This window comes from Diabrotica virgifera, chromosome 4 (genome assembly GCF_917563875.1).
Source record: "Diabrotica virgifera virgifera chromosome 4, PGI_DIABVI_V3a".
Taxonomy (NCBI): Eukaryota; Metazoa; Arthropoda; class Insecta; order Coleoptera; family Chrysomelidae; genus Diabrotica; species Diabrotica virgifera.
Window position 1 is genome coordinate 68404580 of NC_065446.1, and position 24142 is coordinate 68428721.

General features: G+C 30.6%; 1 protein-coding gene across 2 annotated transcripts in view; it reads left to right on the forward strand.

Annotated features, from left to right (window-relative positions):
* LOC114335190 (alpha-2-macroglobulin-like) overlaps positions 1-24142 on the forward strand; it is a 134584-nt gene that overhangs the window by 52439 nt on the left and 58003 nt on the right. For both annotated transcript variants that reach the window (XM_028285381.1, XM_028285382.2), the window contains exons 8-14: positions 7925-8122; positions 10895-11164; positions 19702-19939; positions 20780-20865; positions 20924-20981; positions 22329-22355; positions 22408-22510. In XM_028285381.1, the coding sequence (XP_028141182.1) occupies positions 7925-8122; positions 10895-11164; positions 19702-19939; positions 20780-20865; positions 20924-20981; positions 22329-22355; positions 22408-22510 (980 nt within the window). The remainder of the gene's footprint in view (positions 1-7924; positions 8123-10894; positions 11165-19701; positions 19940-20779; positions 20866-20923; positions 20982-22328; positions 22356-22407; positions 22511-24142) is intronic.

A 24142-nucleotide genomic window follows, 5' to 3' on the forward strand; every position in this document is an offset into this window, starting at 1 on the left:
TTTCCATTACATTAATTTTTGAAAATATATTATCTGGATATAATTTTCTTAAAAACTCCTCAACCCATTCTCCTTCAGTCACTGGATTTACTTGTGGTTTAAAAATGTTTTGTAATCGTTTGGCTTGATTCCACATATCTTTAATTGGTGTATTTTTGTTTAAAGTTTTACAAAAATTTCTCCATGCATTACGCTTACTCTTTAATACAACTTTTTTGGTTTTCGCTACACATTTATTATAATTTATATAATTTTGTTTATTAGACTGTAGTTTAAACTTGCGTAAAGCTAGTTTTTGTTCTTCTATTACCTTTTTACAATTGTCATTCCACCAAGTTTTTCTAAATCGTGGATTAGTCCCTGTTCTCTTCTCCGGTATACATATCTTACAATATTCGTTTAATTTATTTAAAAATTGTTGGCAACTTAAATTATTATCTATTTCCATGAAATTATCAGTGATAGAAGAGAAAAGAGACCAATCCGCTTTATTTATGTTCCATTGGAATTTTGTATTTACACATTCCGCTTTATTAACATTAATATTTGACTTAATAACAATAGCAAAATGATTTGATCCTAATGTCTCGTCCACAACATCCCAATCGAAGAAATGACTAATATTTGCTGAGCATATTGTAAGATCTATTGCAGATTTATTATTGCAATTCGGTCTACGCATCAAAGTTTCTTTGCCATTATTTAAAATTACAAGATTACAGTCCTCAATAGCTTCTAACAGATTTTTTCCTATAGTGTCTACAGTACTACAACCCCAAACATAAGTGTGGCTATTAAAATCACTGCCAATTATAAAAGGCTTCTCTAGACTATTAAAAAACTTTTTCCATTCATTTAGAGTGATTTTAAGATTTGGTTTTACGTATATTGAATAAATGTTTAAATTTTTGCCGGATTGAATTTTAATTGATATGCTATTGCACATTATGTCATTAATATGGTGAAAAGTAGGACTGTTGTAAATTTTTATTAATTTTTTCAAAAGGATGGCTACTCCACCATATCCATCATCTCTATCATTCCTAAAGACATTATAACCAGTAAAGTTAATAAAATTACTTTTTTAACCAAGTTTCTGATATTAACCCTATATCTATTTTATTGTCGTACAAGAATTTTTCTAAATAACCCTTATTTGTTTTAATTGATCTCGCATTCCATTGAAGAAATGAAACGTTAGCCATCACGAGGTAGTAATAATAATTGTGAAATATTGTTTTTTAATAATTCCAACGTTTTTTGATCTAAATTGTGATTAATTTGATTTAATGTTGCTGAAATACAGTTTACTATTATTTCTCCTATATTATTTCGATTATCGTTTTGTGTTTGTGTTGTGTTAGAATAAATGGGATTATTAAAATTATAACAAGGCTGACTTTGTATTCTTGGTGTTTGCAAAATTTTTCTGCGTGCTTCCATTGTTTCTTTATCTACACTGCTAGAATCAATACTACTTGATCTTTTTCGTTTAGATATTGTATATTTATTTAAAGTATTTTCTTGGTCTTTACTTACTGTTGAATAACATTTTTTATATTTATTATTAGCTTCATAATACGTTATATTTTCATTATTCATAATTTTTTTAATATATTCCTGTTTTTGTCTTTCTGTACAATTTGCTCCCTTGTCAGTAGCGCTGTGTTTTCCTTTGCACAATACACAAAGTAAATTATTCGGATTGGAACAATTAGATTTTTTGTGTTCTTCGCCACATCTTTCACACCTATCTTTTCCTCTACATTGGGCACTTATATTCCCAAATCTCAAACACTTTAAACATTGGATTATTCTGGGTGTATAATTCTCCACCTCGAATATCATTTTTTCTATTATTACATTTTTTGGTATAGACTGACCTTTAAAAGTGACATTTACGGTTCCTGTTTTTACATAATTAATATTACCATTATCTTGAATCACTTTCCGCATAATTCTTTTTACATGTAATACTTCGAATTTAATTCCAAATCTAGGTTTAATTAATGACAATAAATCATTATCTTCTATCTCTTTATCTACCAATTTTATAACACCTTTCTTTTGAGTAAAAAACGTTGGAATATATGCTTCATGCTCTTTGCTTTTAAGAATTTGAGAATCAATTAATTTATTAGCACTAGCAAAATTATTTAGTTCTACCTTGATTTTATTTCTACCAACTACTGTAATTTGTGTGATATTATTTTCAATTTCAGGTACTGCACTTAAAATCAAACGGGCCGTGCCGATCCTGTGTAATCGACCAATGTTACCGTTTTTATTTTCTATGTGTACTATATAAGGTGCATTATCTCCAAATTGATATCTATGTTTTAATCTTAAAGGGCCTAGCCGGGTAAGATGGTGAAAAGTGCCCCCAACTCGATTTAAATTCCATATAGGCCACTTTTTAGCACATATAGAGGAACTCACTTTCTAAAATTTTTAGCCCCCTAGGTGGTCACGTGACCCCCCTAGAGCCTAATTAGGCTTTTTATGTTTTTATTTTTTATCTCAGCCGCATCACGAGATAGCCAAAAACTTGATTTAAAAAAGTTGTAAGTTTCAAAAAGATCTATAAGAAAAAAATTTTTTTTATTTTTTGGCGGGAAATTCGAATTTTTAGAACAATTTTAAACTTTTAAATAACTCTGAAAGAAAACTAAGATACTCGTTTTTACGAAAATCAATTATAATGTGTATTTTTGCACAATCTTTCACCCTGAAATTTATCAGATTTTTAAAATTGATGAAACGTACCTTTAAAAATAAAAAACCGCATTTTTTCGGTTTTTTTTTTTTTCGTTTTTTGATACAATTTTATACATATTTTTCAAAAAAGGTAACACCGTCACTAGAATAGGTAAAAAACTGAAAAATAATTGGGGTTTGCTTAATCAAAATTTTTTGTAACGCCATCCATTTTCAAGATACAGGGCGTTGAAGAAAACAAAATTTTACACATTTTTTACGATTTTGCTGAAACTACTGCAACATTGTAATAAAACTTGGCGGGTTTTAAGAGGTAGTTATTGTGCATGTTTTGACACACAATCAAGGATTTGATATTCATCATTGGCGCACATAGGGGTAATGGTCTGAACTTTTTAAAGAATAAAGATAGTACGCCATTGACCTATTTCAAATTAACAATCATTTTTGAATTCCTCGTTCAATTTGTGATAAAAAATGCATCTTCTTATTTTTTTATACGACGCGCCATTTTTATTCAAAAAATAAAAGATCTTAACCCTTACAAAGTATTCGAACTTCTAGTAGTTTCTACATCTACATAAACTCGTACATCCATTCATTATAAAAATTAATTCGAATACTTTGGAAGCGTTAAGATATTTTATTTTTTGCAGCAAAACGACGCGTCGTATGAAAAAATGAAAAGATAGATTTTTTATTGCAAATTGAACGAGGAATTCAAAAATGATTGTTAATTTGAAATATCTCAGTGGCGTACTATCTTTTTTCTTTGAAAAGTTCAGACCATTACCCCTATGCGCGCCAATGATGAATATCAAATCCTTAATTGTATGTCAAAACATGCACAATAACAACCTCTTAAAACCCGCCAAGTTTTATTACAATATTGCCAGTAGTAAAAATGTGTAAAATTTTGTTTTCTTCAACGCCCTGTATCAGGAAAATGGATGGCGTTCCAAAAAAATTTTATTAAGCAAACCCCAGTTATTTTTCAGTTTTTTACCTATTCTAGTGACGGTGTTACCTTTTTGAAAAATATGTATAAAATTTTATCAAAAAACGAAAAAACAAACCGAAAAAATGCATTTTTTTTATTTTTAAAGGTACGTTTCACCAATTTTAAAAATCTGAAAAAATTCAGGGTGAAATATTGTGTAAAAATACACATTATAATTGATTTTCGTAAAAACGAGTGTCTTAGTTTTTTTTTCAGACTTATTTAAAATTTTAAAATTGTTCTAAAAATTCAAATTTCCCGCCAAAAAATAAAAAAAATTTTTCATATAGATCTTTTTGAAACTTACAACTTTTTTAAATAAAGTTTTTGGCTAGCTCTTGATGCTGCTGAGATAAAAAATAAAAACATAAAAAGCCTAATTAGGCTCTAGGGGGGTCACCTGACCACCTAGGGGGCTAAAAATTTCAGAAAGTGAGTTGCTCTATATGTGCTAAAAAGTGGCCTATATGGAATTTGAATTGAGTTGGGGGCACTTTTCACCATCTTACCCGGCTAGGACCTTTATTACTTTATTTAAATTTTGCTTACCTGACTTATCTGTTTGATTTAAATTTGTCAAAGTTTCATCGTTATTGGAACTAAATTTGTTACTTACCTCAATAGTGCTACTTGTTTGGTTTTGTTTGTTTGTTACCTTATTATTTACTCTATTGTTATTTTTATTTAATTCCTCATATTCCATCATCCCATCTCCTTCCATTTCTACATAAAATTTACCTTTATCTGGAGGTTCGGGTGGTATACCTTCCATATTATTTGTTTTCTGAAATTTAACTTTTAGGCGCGAAATTTCACACTTTCTTACAGATCACTGGTTTAGTACTTCCTTATACTATTCGTAATGTTCAAAAAGTTAAGAAAAAACCTTAAAAATTAATAATTTTTAGGAGAACTTCTAAATAAACTGCCTTTCAATTTGACGTTTATTTGACATGTTGCTTATAATTAAGTTCTCTAGCCACTTCCGTGGTTATTTTAACCAAGAAATTTTCTACCCACGAGAAGGGATGGGAACCAACCCCAAGATAAAAGCACATATCGGCATAGGGTAGACTTTGAATTAGGAGATAAGTAGAGGCTATTCCCAAAATTTCATTAAAATCCATGCAGTAGGATAGAATTCGGAGGTAATATCCTATTTTGCTCCCATTGACTGGCGTATTAAGTTGTGAGATAAAAAGAAGTGAAACTAGTCGAGCTGGGAAATTTAGCGATATTAACCTAAAATTTACAATATATTGATTGTTTCCCACATTTACAAGTATCAGAGGAGTATGTCAACTAAAACTCTCACTGTGACAGTGGTAGTTGCCAAACTCGTAGGATACGTCTAAAGGTGGGAAACAATAAATATAATGTAAATTTATAGGTTAGTATCGCTAAACCCAGCTCGATTAGTTTCATTTCTTTTTATTTCACAACGTAATACGTTTTCCATCTTCTGTGCTATTTTGCCGGTTATTAGAACGCGCTCATCACTGTATAATATCAACACTATAAAATAGGGCATTTAGAATTAAAAACACCGGAAAAAATCTATTTTTAAATACAGCACCTAGAGACTTGCAACTGTTTGTATTGTGTTCAGGATGATGCCAGGAAAAAAGTCTACTATAGAAAAATGGATGGAAATCCATAATTGCCTTTTAAAGTGCATAAAATATATCCAAAAATGCATAAACATGTCAAAATAAGGATATTAAGAGCCAGATCTTGTTACGAAGAGGGTTTTGGGGTAGCTGAACACGACTACTCCATCAGAACCGACCTCTGGAGCACCTGGTGCCCAGGGTCACTGCTAAGGCACGTCATCTGAAGGTTCAAGGATTATCGGAACTTACAGAGAAATTAATGAAAACAGATTACTTAGACGTTTTTGGAGTCGCTGAATACGAATACACCATCAGAATCGACCCCCGTATCACCTGGTGCCCAGTGTTACGGCTAAAGTATGTCATCTTCTGGAGTTTCGGGGGTTTTCGCCATTAAGGTTTTCAGCTTTGAATGCACGCAAATAGATTACTAGGCGGTTTTTAAGGTAGCTGAATACGAGTACGCCATCAGAACTGACCCGTCGGTCAGTCTGAACCTGGGCAGCAAGTGCTCCAGTGGTCGGTTCTGATGGTTTATTCGTCTTTCGCCCTCCAGGCCGAAACCAAATTTTTTGAGTAGTATGGACATCTCTATTAGTAACCTATATGATTCCTGCAGCCGATTTGGACGATATATATAGTTATAAACAACTGAAGATCAAGAAATGGTAAATTTTGACTTTTTTCGTCTATTACTAAAAAGTGAAGCATTCTAAACAAATTTGAGAATAAGGACCTCATAAATCATATAAAAAAAGAATGTCTGTGTACTTTGTAAGAGTTATAATTTGTGTAAGAAGTTATAATTCTATTATATAATTTCAAAGAAATAAATATACTTAACAGGTTATTTGTATTTTATTTAAATATTAAACCAGCTTTCTTACCTACCACTTTTAAAAAAAAATTATTAAAACAATACCAAAAAAAAAAAAAAAAATATAAATCGTCCGGGATTTGAACCCGGGACCTCTCGATCTCCGGTCACACGCTCTCCCACTGAGCTATATTCCCTTCGCTTTGACAGGTTACAAGATTTCTTATACATACTGACAAACTTAATAGACCAAGTGAAGTATACAAAAATACTTTAAACATACTTGCTATTATTGTAAAATATCTTATTCCCGAGGAAGACAAATCCAAAGACACAAAAATTATAATAAATAATACATTTACTAAAAACACTAATATATCCTTTTAATGACTTATTTGCGCTGGCAGCGCTGATACATACATATCTTGAAAGATTAGCAACGAACTACATGCTGTCTGTGTGCGCATGCGCCCGGTATTATAAAATTTCACTCTCGATCGTAAAAGTATAACTTCAAAAAACTTGAATATGGCGTTCTCTAAATATGTCTATCGTTATTTGTTGCTTAGAAAATTGCAAAATAATTCATAAATTTTGAGATAATATAAATGTTCATAATTTAAGTAAAAATTAATTTAGAACCGTCTTATTACACGGAATGCTGAGACTTCTTGTGCTTAAATTATATTTTAAATTTCAAAGCAATTGGTCCGATAGTTTAAAAGTTATTTAATTTGTTTTCTCAAATTCATTTTTTTTGCAACACTATAATATGTCAGAAAATTATGAGGTTAAAGTAATACTTCGGACAGTTTATGAAAGAAGAACATTTATACTATTAACTTAATTTAAGAAAATGACAAAAAGTAATTTTAAAAAGTGTAAAATCATTTTGCAAAACATGTCGATTTTTTGCTTACTTATAAACAATTAGAATACCTTTTTAACCGTTACCCGTAGAAAAATTATTTTTTCATATTTAGAAAGACTGAATTTTTATACACATTTAGAAAGAAAACAATTGTCCTAGAAAAATTTAGGGACAAAGTTAGCCCCTCTCCCTTTTTTAATTCACATAGCAAAATAATTTTACAATATTTAAAATAATTTTTTGTCATTTTTTTTAATTAAAATATTAATGTAAATATTCTTCTTTTATAAACTATCCAAAGTATTACTTTAACTTCATCATTGTCTGACTTATAGTGTTACAAAAAAAATTAATTTGGGATAAACAAATTAAATAACTTTTAAACTATTTGACCAATTGCTTTGAAATTTAGGGTATGATTTAAGCACCAGAAGTCTCAGCAACTCATTTAATAAGAAGGTTCTAAGTTAATTTTTACATAAGTTATGAATATTTATAAAAACTCAAAATTTATGATTTATATTGCAATTTTGTAAGTAAGGATAAAAATATTCAGCGAACGCCATATTGAAGTTTTTTATACGATCTATGAGTTTCTTGCTCTCAAATTTGTTTAAAATGCTTAATATTTTGGTAATAGACGAAAAAAGCGAAAATTTACCATTTTTGATCTTTTTTTTTTGTTTATAACTATGTATATCATCAAAATCGGCTGCAGGAAACATATAGATTATTATTATAGATGTCCATACTACTCAAATAATTTGGTTTCGGCCTGGAGGGGGTTGTATCACCAACAGGATATATTTTTTTTCTTATTTCTCTGAACTAAAAGACGCCTATTTTTATATCCGTATCTAAAGAATGCAACTGTGACAATTTGATCTCCATTTTTAACTTTCTAGGCAAGGTCTATTAATCATACAAATATCGAAGATAGTTTTTTGGTAATAAGATTATTTTCTACGAGTAACAATTATATCCAGCTAAACCAAAATATATTGGAAATGGAAGGAGATGACTGTAGAGCAGATCAAGAATTTCGAGTAACATTTACGGCAGACCAATTTAAAGAAGGAGAATATGTAACGTTTTATTATATGGTAAGTGACATGGAATTTTTAATATAATTTTTATTGAAGAATTCGCGGTAAAACGAAATCAAGAGACGTATTACATTTCAGTTCGTTCAGAGAGCGCCATAAACACCCTTACTAATTTCACTCTCACTAGAAATCATCAGTGTGTATATATGGCTCTCTCTATTCGCGGTGTGCAAGTACTTGGAGGGGATACGAGAAACGATCGTGCGCGAATAGGGGAGAAATATTGTAACTTTCTTAAATAATTAATTATCAATTGAAATTGTCAAATTGACGTATATTTCATACCTACTGTCATTGAAGAAGAAAAAGTATATATTGCTCCACAATATTGATATGATATGCAATTATTATATAAAGGTAAATTTAATTAATTGTATTTTTCTTGCCTGCATTTTAATAACTAATTTTATTTACTACATACAATTGTTTACGTTTTAATAACATAACCTGAATTTTATTTTTTCTTCTTATTATTTTTTTGGACTATGGCCTTGGCAATTATCCAGTAACCAGGACTAATATAATTGGCCAATATAATTAAAAGTGCGAAAAATGTTGCTGAGCGTAGAAACAAGGTGTCGCTTTGCCGAACTTGTACGGTCCCTGTTACGGTCAGTAATGTAAATTGGACATTGACGTTAATGGCCGGGCATTGTCGTGAATGTCCATTTTCCTTGTTTATTAACGACAATGCCCGGCCATTAACGACAATAACCTTAGCTATTGGCAAATGTTGTAAAAACTTAACGTAAAATTAGATTTTTCATCAATAACCGGTCAATAACGAGAGTGGCCAGAAGCAAATGGCCAATGTTGATAAATCGATGCCTGAGAAGCCAATCAGTGTAAGTCAATAAGTGTTTCATGTTTCATGTTTCTGAAAGTAGTTGCAGATATATAAGTAGTTATTAAAAACAAATAGAACGTCTTTATTTATCATAATAATATGGGTAGCATATTTATAAATGAAGGGTACAGAGAAAAAAGGAGGAATGTCACTTTTGTTAAATTTTTCAGCAGAACATTTTCAAAGTTATGAGACTAATATTATTGATATGTTTTAATGGTATTTTTTTTTTTTCAAAATCATATGTTTGGAAAATTTAGTCTGTGGGAATACACAAAAACAATGTGTTTTCACTTAGGTATTTGTGCGTGATTCACAACTGACATTCTCCTAATTAACCGGTAACACCGTGACATTCCCTCTTCTTCTCCTGTATAGGTAATTTATTATTCAGTAGTGTTATCTCATGACACAATCCATTTTTAACCAGTGTTATTGACGTCTAGTACAGTGCAGAATATAACCTATCTAATGAATTATTAAAACAAAAAATGAAAATTTATGACATTCCCCCTTTTTTCCCTGTACCCTTCAAATACAAACAAAACAAGGAAATAATAATATTTTTATATAGAGTATGGTGCAAATGAAAGGAATAAATTCGTTATTTCGTAAACCGGCGACTTTAAGGAAAAATCTCGAAATAGGTCGATTTTTATTTTTAAATTATGATATTTTGGCATATATGGCATACTAGTGACGTCATCTATCTGGGTGTGATGACGTAATCGATGATTTTTTTATTGACAATAGGGGTCGTGTGCTACCTCATTTTTGAAAGGTTATTCAATTCTCTATTCAGTATCATAAACGATTTGTTTAATTAAATTATTTAACAAAAAAAGAAGAATGTGTAATTTATTTAGTTCAAAATATATTTTACTGCTGTCATGACTCAGAAAAAAATGTTTATTCCACAAATAAACAATGGTTTTTCGCTTAAATTAATGTTTAAACTTCCAAGAGAAAGGTGGCTGCCGGGAGCTGGCTTGATCGTTGAATTTAATCGATAAGCAATATTTAATGGTGAAATAAATATTTTTCTCTATTTTCGGGTAACTGTAAAATGTATTTTGAATTAAATAAATTACATCCATTTTTCTTTTTTGTCAAATAATTTAATTAAAAATTTATTTTGGACACCCTGTATAAATAATTATGTAAATGTTTATATTACTGAATAGAGAATTTAATAACCTATATGCATTATGAATGAATGATATCAAATAATTCTTCTGTTGTAGCATAGTATAGGTAATACTTTAGACTGGTGTTTTGGTCAACTGGCATAATCAGTCGCTCTTTACCACATATTTATTGTAATTACATCATAACTATTTACAAACCATTCTATAGTGCTCTGTTTTCTTTAAGCACCCGGTGTTCTCAAAATATTTTTCGCTTTTTTAATTTCACTTATTGGGCTACTGTATTCGTCACAGTTTAAAAATGATTGATTGTCATCACGTTTTTACTTGACTATTAAGTTTATATATATTATAATTATTAAAACGAGTGCGCACATCATTGATATCCATGATAACACTTATTAAATAAATTTACGAGTAATTTCAGCACGAAAATAATACACACATGAAGTAAACAATAGTAAACCTACAACACATCATAACCTATCTTTTAGTCAAAATTTCAACATTGACCGATTAACAACGGGCATTGTCGACATTGACCGGGCAATGATAGAAATGTTATCAAGAATTTAAAATTATCATCAATGTCCAGGTTCTATGAACAATACCGTTAATATCCGGCCATTGTCGACAATGACCATTGTCGATATTTTCCGGCCAATAACGTTATTGGCCGGATTTACGTCATTGCCCGTAACTTAATATACACTTTTTGTCGATTCTGTCCATGAAAGAATTACAAATTTTTTACTAACTAATTTTGTATTTTAGATAAAAAGTGGATCGCACATTTACAAATTACAGAAAATTTATCATCGAGTTAACAGAGCTATTCCAAAGTATTTTGATGAGTTGAAGAATATTATGGGGAGCAAACATAGATTTTCGAAACTAGGAACTCATACTGACAACTTTACTGTTAAATTTAAACTTGATAAAGGCATAACGTCTACTTATCAGTTTTTGGTATATTATGTATCCAAAACAGGTGAGACTATTGCTGCAAGTAAAGTGATTCCAGTTGAACCTTGTCTTATGAAGGTAATAAATATATTTTATAATTAATCAGCTTTATTGAGAGTATCTGTAAAAATTTAATGTATTAGATATACTTTTAATTATTTAATTGTGTTCCAGTTTGGGAAACGAGTGTACTGCTCTTCTGGCTGAAACAAATTATAAGTAAATTTCAAAATGAATAAACATTTTCAATTTCTTTGCAACCCAAAAACGCAGTCGTATTATATCGGGTGTCCACTTATATTTTCCCCCATTTTAACTGCCTATAACTTCTAAACGGTTCAAGATAGAAATATGCGGCTTCGCTGAAATGTTTTATTTTAGTAAAAGTTTTGTCTGAATGGATTGAATTTTTTATATCGCTTTCAAATACGAAATAAAAAATGGCGGATTTTGGAAAAAACTTTGCTGACTCTTTTTTAATGGAACACCCAGTATATTTTTTTGTAAATTGAAAGAAAGGTCATTCACCTATCCAGCGATATAAAGTTTTTCAAAATCCGTTGTCAAATCACTGAGTAATTAATTTTTAAAATGAGGGGTGCAACGTGGATATCACATACCTAAATAACATAACAAACTGCAAATAGAAAATACAGTGATGTAGTTAATAATGTAAAACAAACGGACCCAGAATTGGAAACCGAGAATACATTGAAAATAATATTAGAAAAACTCATCAAGATAGATGACAAAATAACACAAATAGATATACGCGTTACTAGATTGGAACAAATCACATAACTTGCTTAGTTATGTTATTTAGGTATGTGATATCCACGTTGCACCTCTCATTTTAAAAATTAATTACTCAGTGATTTGACAACCGATTTTGAAAAACTTTATATCGCTAGATAGATGAATGACTTTTTTTTTCAATTTACAAAAGAATATACTGGGTGTTACATTACAAAAAAGTCAACAAAGTTTTTCAAAAATCCGCCATTTTTTATTTCGTATTTGAAAGCGATATAAAAAATTCCATCCATTCAGACAAAACTTTTACTAAAATAAAACATTTCACTGAAAACCGCATATTTCTATCTTGAGCCGTTTAGAAGTTATAGGCAGTTAAAATGGGGGAAAATATAAGTGGACACCCGGTATTTCTAGTTCAATCAGAGAGAGAGTACAGCAAGAAACCAGTGGAGATTCTTGCTGTACTTTCTGATTGAACTAGAAATATAATGCGACTGCGGTTTCGGGTTGTTTATTCATTTTTAATTTATATTTTTACTTTATTTGGAGTACTAAGTGAACCATTCTCGCTGGAAAGTTACCGTCTGAGCAGATGGGACGTGAATTATAAATAGTAAAATTCCCGCATCTTCCTATATTCTCATAATCCGCATGGCTTGAATTTTTAGAAGCCTCGGATGGTGATACCAGAGAAGGTTTTCCATTGTTTTTGATCTGGCAAGATATATAATGGTATTTTTTCTACAACCGTGTTAAAAAAGCAATTTTTAGCACTCCATAGGAGCGTTAAAAATGCTACTTTAAGGCACTAGTGCTTTAATATTTTTAAGGCACTGCAGTTAAAAGTGAATTGTCAAATTGTGAAACGTCAAAATATTTATATTTCATTTATTAACATTAATATTAATAGTACAACTTGCGCAATTTGAAAAAGGTGGTTTAAAAGGTTTTTTAAAATTTAATTTAAACTGTATTATTGCATTTTTAACACGTTTGTAGAAAAAAACTATGTATTAAAATTTGTTAGAATATACAACAATAAAAGTAGATGTTATTCTATAGATGTTATGATTTACGTATTGACAGTATAGGCAGTGTTGATGTAATGTCAAGAAAAATATAAAAAAGGAATGTCAGTCAAGTTGAATTAAAAGTTTTTGTAGGTATTGTCTTGTAATTGAGAATGAATAAATTATAATTGTTGATATATAAAACGTTTGTAGAAAAAATATTGTATGATATACGTTTTAAAAAGTACATTTTTAAGGCACTCATGTGAATTCGAGAATTCGCTTCGCTCATTCTTAAAACTTTCACATGCGTGCCTTAAAATTGTACTTTTAACACATATATCATAAATAACTATTAAATATCATTTTGTGTGCTATTAGATTAAAAACTTTAACCTTTTTTTATTAAATTTCCTTTTAGGGGAGTGCAATTAGAACGAAAATATTCATTGTTTCGGAAAAATTCAAACAAGCTTATATTTTTCTAAAACTTTTTTTGTTAGTTTATATACATATTAAAGTAAAAAGTTCTACTCGCAGATTTGGCCGCTAATTGTTTATTAATTGTTTAAACAATAACAATTGTTTTGTATAAATAATTTAAAAAAAAATCGTTAAATTCATCATTTCACTTTGATCAAATTTGTTTCTGTTTTGTTTTTAATTATGCTGAATCCGAATATGGCATTGCAATTTGAAAATTCTTATACAGAAGCTCTTATACAGTGTGTCTGCGTAGCTAGGAACCACATGGAAAACTTTTTTATTATCAGTTTTACGAAAAAAAGTTATTCTTAATAAAATACTCTGGATAGTCAAAAATCTAAAACTGAACCATCAGATATCAAATTTTATCAATTTTATACGAGTTATCTCAAAAATATAAATTTCGTTAAAGAGTAAAGTACCTTTATATTCCAGAATATCAAAAAAGGCTATTATGAAAAGTTGTTTGAAATTTGAAACTATGACTAAATATACAATTACATCATTCTAATAAAAAAAAATTCAATTTTTTCTCAAATTACGGATACTGATCATCATTTTATTATAATTATGATAACTATTTTATTATCACGTTTACGAAAAAAATTTATTCTTCATAAAATGCTCTCCCTGGTCTAAAATCTATGATACAACCGTCAGATATCAAACTTTTTAAATTTTATACGAGGTATGTAAAAAATATTAATTTTTCTTAAGAGTTAAGTACCTTTATTATTCACAATATTTTAATTAGAAAGATGTAATTGAACACTAAATCAAATTTTTTAATTCCAAACAACTTTTCTTAATAACCATTTTCGATATTGTGAAATGTAAAGGTACTTTACTCTTAAGTGAAATTCATATTTTTTGACATACCTCGTATAACATTAATTAAATTTGATACTTGATGATTGCATCTTAGATTATATATGATGCAGAGTATTTTATAATGAATAAGTTTTTTTCGTAAAACTGATAATAAAAAAGTTATCAATAGGTTCCAAGTTACGCAGACATACTGTATAAGAACTAAAAAAAAAAATTTTGCTGAACATTTATTATTGTTGAAGCTTATTATTATAATATGTATTTTAGGTAAGTTTTGCAGAAAAAAGTTTTGATCACTTTGTATAAACATTTTTTTAGCTGGTAATTTTCGGTTTTTGTATTACATTTTTGTTATCTTTCTTAATTTTCTTAAAAAGAAATAGTTTATTTCATTTCTAAAGTAAAATAATTCAGTTCATTTTAAATATTACATCCTAAGCTTTAAAAAAAACTTATAAAACTGTAATATATCTGTTCAAACTTAAGTAACACCGTCTTAAAATGGTGGTAATTCAATAAAACTACGAAGATTTCAAAAATTACAATTTTTGAGACGTCATATCATTTGAATTAAATTTTTGAGATTTTTTTTTAATAAAACATCATTTAGTAAGATGCTTGAAAGGTAAATTGTGCAAAATTGAAAGTTTTATAAGGAAATTGTATTAGTTACACATTTTTAAATCATTTTTAAACAAAATTCATGTAAGGCTCAGTTTCCGCCCACATCGTACTTATGTCCATACATTTTATTTCTTTCTATTATAACCATAACATAGCTTAATTATTCTTCTTTCATGTTCAATTTGTAAAATTTCATTTGATCCATTAGTTAAAGAATTACATTAAAATAACTCAACCGTGCACTTCGCCGTACGTTAGTTTACAGTGCGCCAATGTTTGTGAGAAGGGTGAGTTTAGCGTTATAAATAAAAAATTACAGAAGATACAGGTTAAGTTTTAGAAAATTCTTTATATAAGGTTTTTTTTTGAATTTTCTGAATTTTTCAATGGTCAAGTCAGTTTTTTTTCTAAAATTTATATTTTCGGAGTTATTTAAAAAAAAAACATCTAATTTCGTAGTTCATTTGTTTAATAAAAAATGTAGCACCGACTTCTCGAGTAGAACTTTTTGATATGTTGTTTATTAAACATTTCTTAATGAAATTACAAAAAGTTCTATCTTGTTTGATTTTTTCCGAAGTGAAGTGTTTTTTCCGTCTTGTTTCCCCTATTTGTAAATTGTCAATCCCGTAGTTTTCTATTATTTCTGCAGTTGATGTGTACAATTTCAAGTTAATATCAACCTATTTGCTTCACAGTTGCTTCACACTTGATTTACACACTAAGATTCACACCTGCTTCTTAAATTTGCGTTGTCTTGCAAAATCCAATTTTTTTAATGCTGTAAAACTTTTTTTTCTAATCTTTCGTTTCTGTAAAAATTTTCTTTTTCTTTTTCCTCGTGTGCCGACTTCTTTCGAATGTTTAAGACCTTCATGACTATTTTTGTATTTTGTTGGCTGCTGCTCTGAAGAGAACGTTTGATGAGCAGTTAGACTATTCTCATGAGATTCCTGATGAGATGAGATTTCTGACCCACTGCAACCGTTTTTCTTTCTACTCTACGTAGTCTAGGCGCCAAATAGAGGTCACCGTGTCCTTTTTAATTCTGATGGACAAACTCAACGGTTTCTTATGGATTTTTGGCTGATGATTACGAATTTCGAGGGTGGATTTCGATCCGAGTGGTCAAAAAATTGTTATTAACAATTTAATTGTTTATAAGGCTCTGGCTCATAAACTAAAAGAGATAAAAAGTGTTTCAAATAAAATTTGTTCCTTAATAAAGAACGAAGAAAAAACGTTTACTAAACTTAAATCCAACAATTAGATACTAAAACTATTTTTACAAACATTTTCTATCATGCATCTGCATCGAGATATGCAGGGAATCTCAGCTTTTTACATTGAGCTACGATCGATAAAGCGTCGAAAAATACTTACTTGACTGTGAGCCGATCTTGCGCCTCATAGCACGCCATTAAAATATCGATATCTTGGTCAAAAAATAAACTTTTCATAAGCTCAAATAGTTCCTTTTGAGTTCTTCTATCATTTTTATTAATGAAAGTATAAATGTTTATAAACAAATTGAGGCGTTCTTTGCAAAAACCCCAGTTGTCATTATTTACAACATTGGAGATATTTAAAAAAAAGTTATTTAGTTGAACCGTATTAAGTTTACGGAAGTTCTCAAATTAGTGATTTATTATTTTGATGATTACACACAGTTTACAATATAAATAGCATTATTTTTTCCTTTTGTTTATTTATGAAGGACATTTATTCATTTGACATATGGGGTTTTTGCATGAATTTTTCAATAATTTATAGGAAAAACGATATTTATAGTAATAAACCAAAATAAAAAATGAACAAAAAATGGTGTTTACTTATAAAAGCACACAACACAATTGTTCGAAGGAACTTTAACCTATAAAAACCTACTTACAGCCAAGCGATAACGTTTCCCGCAAAAACACCAATAGTCATTAACAACTATGGTTTTAAAGGAAATTGCGCTTGACATATGTGGTTTATGCGGAATCGCCTACATTTTTGTCGCTTATATTTTGGACTACTGTGATTTTAATGAAAGTTTCTTACGCAAGGAACGTAGGTAATTAGTCCTTCAATTCATAGATGGCAAAAGTCCATTTCCGAAAAAAAAAGGAAAACTGGGGTTTTTGCAAAGAACGCCTCAATTAATGTACAATTTTTTTAAGAAAATTATAACTTTAAAACTTATAACTTTATAAATTTTAAACACATAACTTTAATACAAATTATAACTTTAAAACAAATAACAGGGTATAACTTTAAAACAAATGAAGATAAAGTGATTTAGCTTTGGTTAGAAGCTTATTAATTAAGCTTTAAAATGGGACCTTCTAAGGCTCATTTGCATGCGTAGAAGCCGAGTTACGATCGATAAAGCTTCGAAAAATACTTATTTTGTAATTTGCAATGTGCACTAATTTTACAATATCTTGAGTTCTAATTGTTGGATTTAAGTTTAGTAAACGTTTTTTTCTTTGTTTTTTATTAAGGAACAAATGTTATTTGAAACATTTTTTTATCTCTTTTAGTTTCTGACCCAGAGCCTTATAAACAATTAAATTTTTTATAACAATTTTTTGACCACTCGGATAGAAATCCACCCTCTAAATTCGTAATCAGCAATCAAAAATCCATAAGAAACCGTTGAGTTTGTCCATCAGAATTGAAAAGGACACGGTGACCCCTCTGGCGCCTAGACTAACGTGCTTCTACTATTTTTCCTTCAATTATTACTGGTAGGAAATTCTACCTTGTACCTTGCATTACATTATTACATGATCCATATATTAAAGTTTTCTAGTTTTCACTTTTTAAGACAAAAGACAATACTAGATTTTTTGAAACTTTCCGAAAGACTTCTTCATTGATAATTCTGTTTATATAGAATATTCGAAATATAGTTCCTTTCAATATCTCGACTACATCTATTGAAAAGGAGAAAACCTTTTTACAATACAGAACACAACAATCACAACAGGCATACAACACTCTAAAAAACGAATCAGAAATGAGACGAATACTTTTATCAGACAAATAAGAAGGGAACCCTGGCAGAACTTCTCAAAACAGATGGAACACGATTTCTACACAACACACAAAGAAATATGGGGAATGATCAGAAAAGGAAAGATGGGCAAACTGCTTTCGATCCCTATTTCCTAAAGATATCGATAATGAACCATCAACATCAGAAATGACGAGAAATGAAGAAATAAACATGGGCAAGGGAGAGGTAAAAGAATCGTTAAGGAAATTAAAAAATAGAAAATCGCCAGGAGAGGACAGAATATCGAACGAACTCTTAAAGTACCAGATCTGACCAAACAACTATTACAACTAATCCAAAAAGTGTCAGAACAAAATAGAATACCAGAAGAAAGAAAATCAATCATCCTAATACCTCTCTTCAACGACTACAGAGGAATTAATTTATTAAACTCTTCTTCTTCTTCTTCTTCTTCTTCTTCTTCTTCTTCTTCTTCTTCTTTTTCTTCTTCTTATTCTTCCTTCTTGTATGTAGGCTTTAAAGCCTGTTTCTTCTTCAATATTAGCCTCCTAAATTATTTAATTTATCGCACCATCTTTTTCTTGGTCTGCCAATACTTCTTCGTCCATTTGGTGACTTATCTCGTGCTATTCGTACTATCATATCCTCTGCCATTCTACTAATGTGTTCGTTCCACTCCTGTTTCCGTTTTGTCACCCATCCATTTACGTATGTCTTCTACATTGCATGATCTTCTTATGTTTTCGCTTCTCTCTCTATCCAACAGACTTTTCCCTGATATTCGTCGGTGTATTTTCATCTCTGTTGTTTCTAGTAATCGTCTCGTTTTAGATCTGTCAGGTCTTGTCTTCGTCGTGTATGTCAATATAGGTATAATTGCTGCTTTATAGATTCTTCCTTTTGTGTCTTGTCTTAGGTGTTTGTTCTTCCAGATTGTGTCATTAAGGGATCCTGCCGCTTTACTTGCTTTTAAGCTTTGTTGTCCTACTTCCTTTTCAACATCTCTGTAACTGGTTATATCTATTCCCAGATATCTAAACCTTGCTTCCTGCTTTATTATTTTCCCATCAATTTAGATTTTACATCGTAGTGGGTGTTTAGATATTGTCATACATTTGGTTTTTTCTGCTGATATTATCATATTGTATTTCTTGGCTGTTGTATTGAACATGTGTGTTAATCTTTGGAGATCAGACTTTTTGGGATCGTGTGGACTCTTTGGAGATTATTAAATTCAACACTAAAATTAACAGCCACTGTGATAAAAAAAACAAACTGAGAGAAATAATTAGAATACAAAAAACCGGCATATCTGTGTTTCTTAGACAAAAGGGTATTTGACACAGTCAAATTAAAGGGCGCTATCCACGTATTTTACGAGAGAGAGATAGTTCTAGAAATAATTAAAACAATTGAGAATATCTACCAGAACAGAAGACCGGGGAATTCTCTGAGTCCTCCATTATTCAACCTGATCATGAATTAAATAATAAAAAAAGTAAATACTAAAAAAAGATACGAAATGAAAGAAAAATTGCTTAAAAAAATCTGCTACGCAGACGACGCACTACTGGTCTCCAAAGTGAAGAGATTTACAACGTATGCTGCACCAATGTAATACAACCGCCAGAAAATGTAGAATATTAATTTCTCCAAAGAAGACAAAAGGCATGATTATAGAAGCAAATCTACTAAAATGTAAATTATAGTTGGATGGTCTGAAAATAGAACAAGTGATGAAATTTAAATATCTAGGTATCACACGATACTTTTTTAACTGCCTGTACTATATTTTGGTATATAAAGATAGATCTTATATACGACATTTTCTCCGTTGTCTTCAAAAATATACCTTTTCTGTGTTCCTTTCTTGAACCTCTAACCCTGTATATGTGTTTTAGATAACAGCTAGCTGGAACCAAAAGCAAGTTGTCCCTGGAGCCACTGCTCAATTAAACATTAAAACTTCGTCGCAATCACTTTGTTCTATATCAGCTATAGACAAATCAAGTACCTTTTTAGATTCAAATAATCAGTTGTCAACGTTAGGTTTAGCTTTGAAATCGTTTTATCCCGAAGATAGAGGTTTTTTAAACACTACAAGAAAAATATGTGTAGTTAGAGAACGACAAAGGAAACGTAAGTTACTTAACAAAAAGATTAAAATATTCAGCATAGATCATCATCATCTAGCCATTATCTTCCACTGCTGAACATAGACCTCCTCTAAGTGTATCTATGTCTTCCTGTCCTGAAGTAACATCGTCCAGTTCTCGGCAGTTATCTTTACATCGTCACTCCAGCGTGTTGGTGGTGGACCTCTGCTTCGTTTGTCCGCCCGCGGTTGCCATTAGAATTATCTACTAGTCCACACATCGCATCGTTCGAGGTTCTTGCCACATGACCTGCCCATCTCCATTCCTTTTCGTTTTAACTATTTGTTTAACTATGTCTTTGATTTTTATTCTTTGCCTGATGGTATTAATTATTGGTATTCTTTCTTTTTGTGATTACTACTGATGCAGCTTGTGCCATTTCTCCAAGCATATCCTTTATCTCGCCGATATTATCCGTGATCAAAACCTCTATGATCCCAGGACAATGATTTCATTGCACATTCAAGAACAGCTGTGAAAAGTTTAGGCGAAATGGTGTCCCCCTGCCGAACTCCTCCATTCACTTTAATTTTACCTGAAGTGTCGTGAAGTTTCACACTTGTGGTGGCATTTTTGAATACGTATTTTATCAGCCTAGTGTATCTTTAATCCACTCTACATTGTTTCAGTGCTGCTATTATTAATTTTAATTTCACTATTTTAATAGATTTATCAAATGCCTCATACAAATCGACAAATAGCAAGGCTAGTAGTCTGTTGTAGTCCACAAAGTTTTCTATTCGGATTTTAATGCATGGAAATGATCATTTGTCCCATAATTTTTCCTAAAGCCCGTATTAATTTTGTGTATTAAACTTTTCAGATTCTCAGAAAACATGGAATTCAAAACGAGAAAAGCGCCATGTATACCAATTTTCGGAAGATTATGATTCATTCGATATTTTTAACGTAAGATTTCTATCAAAATAATAATCAGCAATATTTTGAAATTTAGGATTTATTTTAGAATTTCGGAAGTGTAGTAATCACAAATTTAAAGATTGTTACCAAATCTTGTTACCAAGGTAAATATTTTACTAGCAGTAGAAATATAAGTTATTATTATAATACTAAGGCCGCTTACACACGAACCACTTTTCTGCTGGCTTTTCGCTAGTATCGGCGTTTGCTGTGGTTCTGACCGACTTCTTTTTGAAGTTAACAGCGGCGACAAAATTTAGTCTGTACAAGCAGAAAAATTATGAATTTGAACGAAAAAAACATTGATGAACTAGCTGCTGGTATGAGCACATTTTGAAATGTTATGAAATAAGGAGTCTAATGCTCATAATCTTTTTAAGGGTTTTAGTAACTACAGTTTGTGAGCGACCGGTTTCGGCGTTTACAATTTGTACGCCATCATCAGGCCCTTAGAAACTGAACAAAGATATCAATACAAGAGGGATACAGTGTACAATCTGGTGTTAGGATTGTAACAAAAAAGCCCTTGTGTCTTATTAGATTTCAAACACGAGGGCTTTTTTGTTACAATCCTAACACCAGATTGTACACTGTATGCTTCTTGTACTGATATCTTTGTTCAGTTTCTAAGGGCCTGATGATGACGTACAAATTGTAAACGCCGAAACCGGTCGCCCACAAACTGTAGTTAATAAAATCCTCAAAAAGTTTCTGAGCATTAGACTCCCTATTTCACAACATTTTTGAAAAGAACATTGCTTTTGTTACTTCTTCAAAAGCACAGACAAAGAAATAGACATAGGAAACGATGTAAGTTTTTGGGTGCAACGCATTGTCAAAGAATGTTCGAAATTTGGACAATCAAGCCTTTGCCTTTGCATTTATGTTGCTATATGAATTGCTTTTTTATTCCCAAATCGCAGGTTTAGCCTGAACTGTAGCAGTGAAAGTGTCTGTGTCGAACGGCTCCACTTTTGTCAACACTGCTTTCAAAATCAACAAACAGGCTTGTACTTTTTTGTCGCTGCTACCGGCGGCGTTTCAAAGTGGTTTCATGTGAAAACAGAACTGCTACAATTATTGAGAAGTCAGCCGACGGGAGTGGCGAAAATCGACGATAGAAGTTGTAGTGCAGTCGAGAAAACACCTGTGTGAAAAGGAAATGCGTTTTCCATTGTTGTTAAATGACGACTTCAAGTAGCGACAGACAACCACAAACGCTCGACTCTTTGCTGTCGACTTCGACTTACAGATTAAACTATTATGATTATAATTTGTAAAAAAATGTTTATAAGATGATAAGTTCATCCAAAATGTAGATTATTTTAGACTATTGCTTTAAATCTGAAGAAAGAACAAGCCGTGACACTCTAGAGATTTTATTATAAATGTGTTTACTTTTTTTTGTGTTTCTTGATTCTGCGGTGATTCATAATCTTTCATTTTTTCAGGGCCGTTACTAACGAATACAAATAGAGGTATGTGACATTTTACACAAATTACATAAGATTATTGCATTAAAATTTTTAGTTCAGTTCCTGACCCAGCAGTATGAGAGTGACAATGAAGATCAAGTTATTGCAATTAGATGGTACTTTCCAGAAACGTGGCTTTGGGAATTGGTACCAGTTAGGTAATGCAATTAAAACAATTAAAATAAGACATATATAATTAGTCATAATAATAAATAAATGTAGCAGAAGACCTAACAACAAGCAAAATAAGAATGGGGAGAGGAGTTAGACAGGGAGACACCATCTCTTCAAAATTATTTACTCTTAACAGTAGAGTTTAACAGAAGATTTTAAACAATAATCTGCGAAAATCGGTTTAAAAATGAATTTGAATAAAACAAAAGTGGTGACAAATCAATATATAAAATCCACAAGGAAAGAAAAGTTTTCCTGTAGTTGGCTGTATACCATCAATCACAAAAATTGGAATAAATCCTTTGTAAAAGGTATAAAATTTATTAAAATCCCTAAAGGGCTACATCAGAACAAAACGTTTTCGATTTTATTACAAAATCATCATCAGTGTAAGACCTAAAAGTAAGTATAACCTATTTTATTAATGTAAAATTGATATTTAAATTCTGACTAAGATTTAAAACAAGTGGTTATACTCACAGTCTGGATGCTAGCTGAGCCACCAAAGAAATATATGGGTAATAACCCTTCAAATATAAAATGTATGCTTTACAGATGCATATTTACTTAAAATGCCTTGTGATGGGCAAAAGGCAACAGGAATAATGCCCTAAGGTAAGGTATTTAAATTCCCAACATGTGGGATGCAAAAAAATTTTGAGTTTACATTTCGATGACTTTATGGCAACTGAACGAAATTTGAGTGATGTTTCTGAAAGGTGTCAAAGATAAAACCGAACAATGTGACATAATGGTTACCATGTATTACCTCAGCCAACTGATTGTGATATGATATTTTTAAAAAAATTTTCCAACAGTAATAACTAACATCAACAAAGATGTGGCTATAATAAAGTTTACCCCAATTTTGTAGGTTGTATTAAATGATTTTTATAATGTGGATGGAGCAGTAGCCAGATTGTATGCAACCAACTATACATAATAGTAATGAAAATAAATAAATTAGCGGAAATGGATCCATTTATGTATAGGAACATCTGGGACCCAGTAATTAAGTGGGAAAATCTTTTTGCTAAAATGTTTTATTTATGTGTAAAGGTTGATGATTGTGGTTCGAATTTAAAATGGAATCGAGTCCAACTGTGTTGATGAAAGTTGAGTTTACTATGAATGAAAAATGGTTTAATTGTGCTAATTGTAAGAGTAAATTAGGTAGTCTATTGTGTGTGGAGGTCTGATATCACAGTAGTGTTGAAATTATGATAAGTAGTATAATTTACAAGAGGAGGCTGATATGATATAAAGATATGTAGGTTGGTTGGCTAAAGATAGGTGTGTGTATTAAATTGAAGTGAAAACAAGGTATCAATTGAACTCGTAACTTGGGTAGAAATGATAGGTCCTTTTATGTAACATAAACATCTAGGACTAAAAAAAGGTTTCAAGAATTAGGGTATATTTTTAACAAGTTACTGAGTTAAATTGAAAAGGTTTAAAATTGGATGGATGTATGAGGGTGTCTTGGAATACAGCTGGCATTGTTGGTAAATATCAGTTAATAACTAATGAAAAATATATGGTTAGATATCAAAATTATTTACTGTAATGAGGTGTGATGAGAAAGGCTGGGAGACCCATAGATCATACTTTAAACT